Raw genomic sequence first — 6,947 nt, 5'->3', positions numbered from 1 at the left:
ATTGGCTGATATCGAAGACCAGCCATGCGGAAATTCTATTAGTACGATGTGATAGGCCCGACTGTGACTTATCCTAGGTACTAAAGTAGGCCAAACATTGAAAAACTTGAAAAAATAGGGTGTATATAGAAGATCCTAACTAAGAAATGCCTAAAAAAAAATTTTATGGCTAACCTCTGAGAATTTGTTTTAATGGGTACGGCTCTTTTCTGTAACTTTCTTCTCCTGTAAGGGTCTTGTCATGCCACGATCAGCTGAAAGGTGCTGGTCTAGTCAACAATTGCAGAGGCTTAGGTGAGATAGACCAACAGACCGGGTTATCTCCTCCTCAAAAGCTATTTGAGGTACTTTGAAGGGCATGCAAGCAAAATATCTTACTTTTCTAGATCTAGAAAAGTAAGATATCTTAGTTTTCTAGATCTAGAAAACTAAGATATCTTAGGTCTTAGTTTTCTAGATCTTAGTTTTCTAGACACACTTTGATATCTTAGTTTTCTAGATCTAGAAAACTAAAGGCCAACTCAGACAGCGTCGGCCGACACAGCCCAACCCGATTTATCGTCGGGGACAGTCTTAAGCCGTTGTGAGAAATATTAAACATGTTTAATATTCTACGACGCCACTGCCCCCGACGCACACCATCGCATCTGCGTTTAACTCACACAGACCCGATGCGACAACAAATCGCGTCGGGCTGCGTCGTACAATGCTGTCTGAGTTGGCCTTATGATATCTTAGGTCTTAGTTTTCTAGATCTTAGTTTTCTAGACACCCAGTTTTAAAGGCTATCTTGATACATTATATGCTACTATTTCTCTAGAGCCGTATCTACTGTCTTAATAGTGTGTTTATGCTAGGAGATGCTGCACAATATATTATGTTCTTTATTCTGTTTTTACTTTTTTGATGATTTATACAGTGGTAAGAGTTGTCTTTACTTACAATACATGTTACATATATATAAAATTTATATATTATACATGCTTTATATATATATATATATATATATATATATATATATAAATTATATATATTTAAATCACCGAATAAAGGTAAATACAGTGTTCGAATAAAGGATATATAGTACATCAACAATGTAGTCCTATAAATAAATGAATAATGAAATGGTGTAATAAAATGCCTCCGACGGGATTCAAACGTGTGAGCTCTCGCTGGCAAGGCGAGTGCCATAACCATTAGAAGATGTGTATAAGAGACAGGGCTTTCTACCTTCTAATATGTTAATAACTATGCATTTAATACACGCATACATGTCATTATTTATGTCTACATAATATATATCATTTCTGTTGCTACAGGTAAATTGGGATTATGTTGTAATTGGGGACTACCATCAGGCGTCTGAAGATAAATTTTCCCACGATGCCATAGGATCACAGTGTTGTTCCATGAGTATAATGGCGATTGTTGTTGCCCAAATTAAGGCACCATTCAATTGGACAAAACATGTCATTCATGACATACTCTTGCAGGGCGATGATACTCATTTGAGAATTTTAAGAAAGTTAGGATGGCCTCAACATAGAACAGAAAGTATGTTAGATATTGATGAGATTCCTGACATCCTGGATTGTACAGTTAATGGAGAGTATATAAAAGCCAGTGTTGGTGTACTGGAAGGTGCAAAGTTTGGCTTTACGCTGCAGGATGTCCTAGCTGAAGCATTTCTTCACAATTCATCAACTTCTTTCATGTTGAGGATAGGTGATAAGTGTACAGCTATCATAAAAGACTCTAGCATGGGATGGAGCCTGTTCGATAGCCATGCCTGCAATGTTAAAGGACAACGTGACCCCGAAGGTGCAGCTTGTATGATGTGCTTTACATCAGCAGAGAGACTTATTCAACATCTGACATTATTGTACCCCTACGATGGACACCAAATTGATGTTTTTCCCATTTATGTGCAGATCATGGATCAGATTGAAGGTAAGCAATTTCAAATCAACATATTAAACCATGTCAATTAGGTGGCCAGACTGGGTTTACCTGCACCATCTAGCAAACTATATTCGGACATGGTTTTTTTTTTTCTTTTCCTTATAATATCAATACAAATCTGTTGCTGTTTATCAATTTGATTAACATTACGTTCTCTTTCCAATAGAAGTATACTTATTATGTTACTAACTTTGGGTCTCCATAACACTGACCTTCGAATTCATGAACTTGTTTTTGGACAATGTCTTAATTAAGTACATATTACTTGCGTATTATTTTGTCGTAATGAATATTGAGAGGGTATTTTTTTAATTTTTTATGTAGACTGAGCATATTTCACATATTCCTAAAGATTAGCAAATGTGGTCATGCCTCATGTCTTAAAAACATCCATATTTCTATTCACTCCAATTGACCAAAAGTGACCGAAAACCCAATTTGTTACCATTGGTCACGAAAATGGCCATATTTTTGGTCTGCTTTTTATTTCACTTAAAGCTAATATAAACATACTTTGCGATTAATTATTAGACCAAAATTATCACTTTCAGACTAGTGGTTGCTAAGATATTCATATGGCCATATTCTGAGATAGTGGTCAGAAAAGGGGTTTTCGGTAACTTTTGGCAAAAGTTGTCCATTAGGATGATTAGAAATATAGGTCCTTTAAGTTTTTTGGCACCAAAATCATTTCAATACACCTAGTGTGTGTTCATACTTTATACTCGCCATACTTTACCGATAAAATATCAGTTATATAGCCACAAAAATGGCTAATAAATGAAATAATTTTTATACCTCTTTTTATTTGTAGACGAAGTGTTGTTGCAATCAAACGATAGCATAGATGACTCCACCCAATCATTTAGGAAAGAGCGTTATAGGAACATAAAATACGAACCCAGTCTTTGGGAGGAGTGCCATCCCAAAAAAGTGGAATCACTTCCATTTGACATTAATGGTTTGGAGGTATACCACATTCCATGCTCCACAAGGGCTGAGATGATGAAAGTTTCTAGAGATGGAAGACCATGGGATCGGTACTGTGCAAGTTCCAGGAAAGACTTTAAAGGCGTTCGCCGGCTTACACACTGTAAGGGATCCCCAGAGTGCAGCAACGAAGACTGTTTGTTTCGATCAATGTATGGTTGTAAAAACAGGCGGCAGTTTAAAAAGGAAAATTCCATTTCAGTATGCCATACATGTGGTAAGCCAGCAGACATGATTAAATGCAGTGCTACTAAAGTATGGGAATACTGTAAAGACTTTGTTGTTGTTATGCACATAGGTGATCACACATGCGTGGCAAAGAAAGCCAAGGTTTCCGTTGCATCTCTGCAACAAGACATACAGCAAAACCCAGGTCTTAAACCAAGCACCCTTGTGTCCCACAAAATGATGCAGATTATGTCGGTGGATGACTTTGACTGGAATGATGTTGAAGATATTGCCAAAAAGTATTCAGACTTGAAGCAAGTACACAATGCAAGAGAAAGAATGAAAAAAGAAATTTTGCCACTAGGTGAAAATTTCGAGGCCTTGGCCGACTTCAAAAGCAGATGTGAACAGAAAGACCGTTTTTTTATTTATAAGATTAACAACAGGGCATTCAACGGTGAACATACATTTGTGTTTAAGTCCAGCAAAGAGATGGCTGAGCTTGCCCTTTCAATGGACAAGGACAAAGGGGGGTTGCTGGCAAATGAATATGCTTATATCGACGGGAAACATAACCACTGCCGTGGTTATGTTACACTCACCTTGTGGGTCTATCACCCAGTAATTCGGAGAATTGTACGTCTTGCTGCTTCAGACACAGAGAAAGAAGACACTAGCATATTATCACTGACAGTCAGTGACTGTATTTAATTTTGTGATATTAAGAAAACCATTGCTTTATCTTTATACACATAACAAATAATTTTGTTAATGTTCAGGCTTGGATTGTAGTAACAGCTATTTTCAATTTTTAAGCTTTTAATGGCAAACTTGAAAACAGGAAACTGACTTTTGAACCATAAACATTTTTCATTAAAACTTGTTCATGACAATGAACTGTGATATAATATATTATCAATTGTAATACAAGTCAATTAGTAATTTATTTACCATCATCATAATTTATTATTATCATGACCATTATCTTTATTATTATTTGTTAATGAGATGTGTATAAGAGACAGGATGTCGCTATTAGAAGCTGCCAGGCAAGATGTCATAGATGCCATCAGACAACAAGTTGAGATAGAAAGTTTTGAGGAAGGTTACAATAAGGGTGGAAGGGGACGAAACACCAAACAAAAACAAGCAGAACGTTTTAAAAGTGACAAGAAGAGGGTTGCAGAATATGCTAAAGAGATAGACCACCTTTATATTCCAAAGAAGGGTGCCCATAGACCTCCTGAACCTAGAAGAAGCAAGAAGGCCAACTCCAACCAAAATGTACATCCAGTACCATCATATCAGAGAGATGAACAACCTGTGTGTGTGTGTTTTTCTACAATGATAATCAACCTGAAGACATGTTACGGATGCAAGGAAAAATTTGCTGATCGATACAAAAAAGAACCGAATGACATCATCCTCAAAACAAATCTTAAACGAAAATATAAGACCAGAGATGGTGAAGAACATGTTGCTGCAAAAGCATCTGCAGCATACTTTCACCTGAACTTAAATTGTGTCAGACTTGAAAAACCATATGTAGAAATAAGTGAAATCATAATTCATGAAGAAGTTAAACAACTTTTGAAGGAGGGCCACAGAAAGGTTTTGAGAATGTTTGGCATTAATATAGCACTGTAAAAAGATGCCAGAGATTGCTTATTAAGTGCACTGGTTTGCTCTAGGTTTTCAAGTTCATTTTAAAATGGCCAGCCTTTAAGCAAAGCAGGCCAAACCTATTTAAAAATTATATTTGCAGTTTCTAAGCTCTGAAATCCTATTTCCTATTGATATAGCATATTATCACTGACAGTCAGTGACTGTATTTAATTTTGTGATATTAAGAAAACCATTGCTTTATCTTTATACACATAACAAATAATTTTGTTAATGTTCAGGCTTGGATTGTAGTAACAGCTATTTTCAATTTTTAAGCTTTTAATGGCAAACTTGAAAACAGGAAACTGACTTTTGAACCATAAACATTTTTCATTAAAACTTGTTCATGACAATGAACTGTGATATAATATATTATCAATTGTAATACAAGTCAATTAGTAATTTATTTACCATCATCATAATTTATTATTATCATGACCATTATCTTTATTATTATTTGTTAATGTTTTACACCTGATTGATTCCGAATGATATACAGTATTCAAATCTAACTTATTATTGAAAAGTAGGCCTCTAATTTACATTAAGGCTCACAATACAAAACATTGGAATTTGGACATGTTACTATGCATCGTCAACTAGGGCACTCATAGAGTAATCTGAAATCCGTACCAAATGTCACTCTTTTCATTACCCTGTCAAAAGAGTAAGCATAGAGAATATATATATATATATATATATATATATATATATACATATGATAGGTCAATCAGTGGTTCGCTGCAACAAAATGTGTAAAAAATTATAATGTAGTTTTTTTTTTTAATTGCCTTTTTTTTATGTATATATATATATGTATGTGTTTGTATATATATATATATATATATATATTGTTATATATATATATATATATATACACGTATATATGTGTATATATAAATTTCGTCTGTGTATATGAATTTTCCATCTTTAAAACTTTCAGTAGACCTCATTATTTTATAAAAGTATGTAATTGATCCTACAACTGACAGTGACACATGGGACACTCCACATTGGATTTGTGTATTACCATGAGATGTATTATTAACATTTGTAAATAAACACGACAGACACGATTACGACACGACAAATTATCACGTAGTTAGTATTCAACACCACGCCCATCTGTTTTATCGTCGTTTCGTAATCGCGTCTAGTGTAAATGGGGCATCAACCTGTCATAATTTCCCGCACGATATTAACAGGATTTTAAGCCCTGTGTTAAGCCTACCTTTGGTACATAGTTCCACAGCAGAGATCGTAAACAGATGGAACACTATGTTCATCCATTGGGAACCACAGGAATACAAATATTGCACTCTCATGGTAGTCCATAATAATTTTCGTGGCACCTCCCTGTTTGGTTGGTATTCAAGTGAGTTCCCCAGGGATAAATTGTCATGACATGTAGCCTTGTTTAGATAAAGATATTGCTTATGTTCAAATTTAAACTTGTTGCATTATAGTTAGATTTATATATTTGTTTGTTTAAAAATTTCAGATGCAAGTGTTAGCCCAGTAATAGTGGATTTCATTCACAATGTCTTTCTATTATCTATCAACATGGTTTGAATCGTTTGTTTTGTATTTTTTGACGCAACAACAAACCTAAAGCATCCCATGTTTTTATTAATTTAATCTGCTTTGCTTTTACATAGGCCTCTATTGCATATAGTAAGTGTCTACATTGTAAATATAGTTTGAAGCGTAAATGATCAGATGTTTATTACATAAATTTTCTATTTTGTCTCTTTTTCATATATTTTCTATTGTCAATTTGTTAAGCCATAAAGCTGTTTATTTTACAAACTCCATTCTTTTTCCAAGGATGAAGTTTATCAAAAACTTGTATTTTCACATTCTTGCACTGTGATGTACAGTATGCTGCCACTTATGGAAATAAAACTCTAGTTTACATTTGATAATTTGTATAAGAATTTACCTCCATTAAAATATTTATTGTTTTGAACCACCATATATTATTGATGGGTCCGTTTATTTTTGTTTTCTGTTTCCCTATAATTTTTTTATATGTATATGTACATATATTTACATATGTATGTGTAATATTAGACACTTTATTTCTATTTATCCACTCTGGCCCACCATTCAGCACTCTGCTGATAATATTTGCGACACGTTGTGTATAGTTATATATATAT

General features: G+C 34.3%; 1 protein-coding gene across 1 annotated transcript; it reads left to right on the top strand.

The window, feature by feature from the left end:
- Positions 1-1,418: 1,418 nt before the first annotated feature.
- Positions 1,419-3,831, top strand: LOC117122751. Its single transcript, XM_033268458.1, has 2 exons — positions 1,419-1,950; positions 2,777-3,831. The coding sequence occupies exons 1-2, from the start codon at positions 1,419-1,421 to the stop codon at positions 3,829-3,831; spliced, it is 1,587 nt and encodes a 528-aa protein (XP_033124349.1).
- Positions 3,832-6,947: the final 3,116 nt, after the last annotated feature.

The sequence above is a fragment of the Anneissia japonica genome, unplaced genomic scaffold (assembly GCF_011630105.1).
Source record: "Anneissia japonica isolate Jap-2015-1 unplaced genomic scaffold, ASM1163010v1 scaffold170_len151065_cov129, whole genome shotgun sequence".
NCBI lineage: Eukaryota > Metazoa > Echinodermata > Crinoidea > Comatulida > Comatulidae > Anneissia > Anneissia japonica.
This window is presented reverse-complemented; position numbering and strand designations above follow the sequence as displayed.

What these genes read in the sequence shown, in the direction of transcription:
- LOC117122751 (XM_033268458.1), top strand. Translation starts at nt 1,419, where the DNA reads ATGGCGATTGTTGTTGCCCAAATTAAGGCACCATTCAATTGGACAAAA. An exon ending in GATCATGGATCAGATTGAAG is followed by an intron (nt 1,951 to 2,776) that starts GTAAGCAATTTC and finishes TTTTATTTGTAG; the next exon opens with ACGAAGTGTTGTTGCAATCA.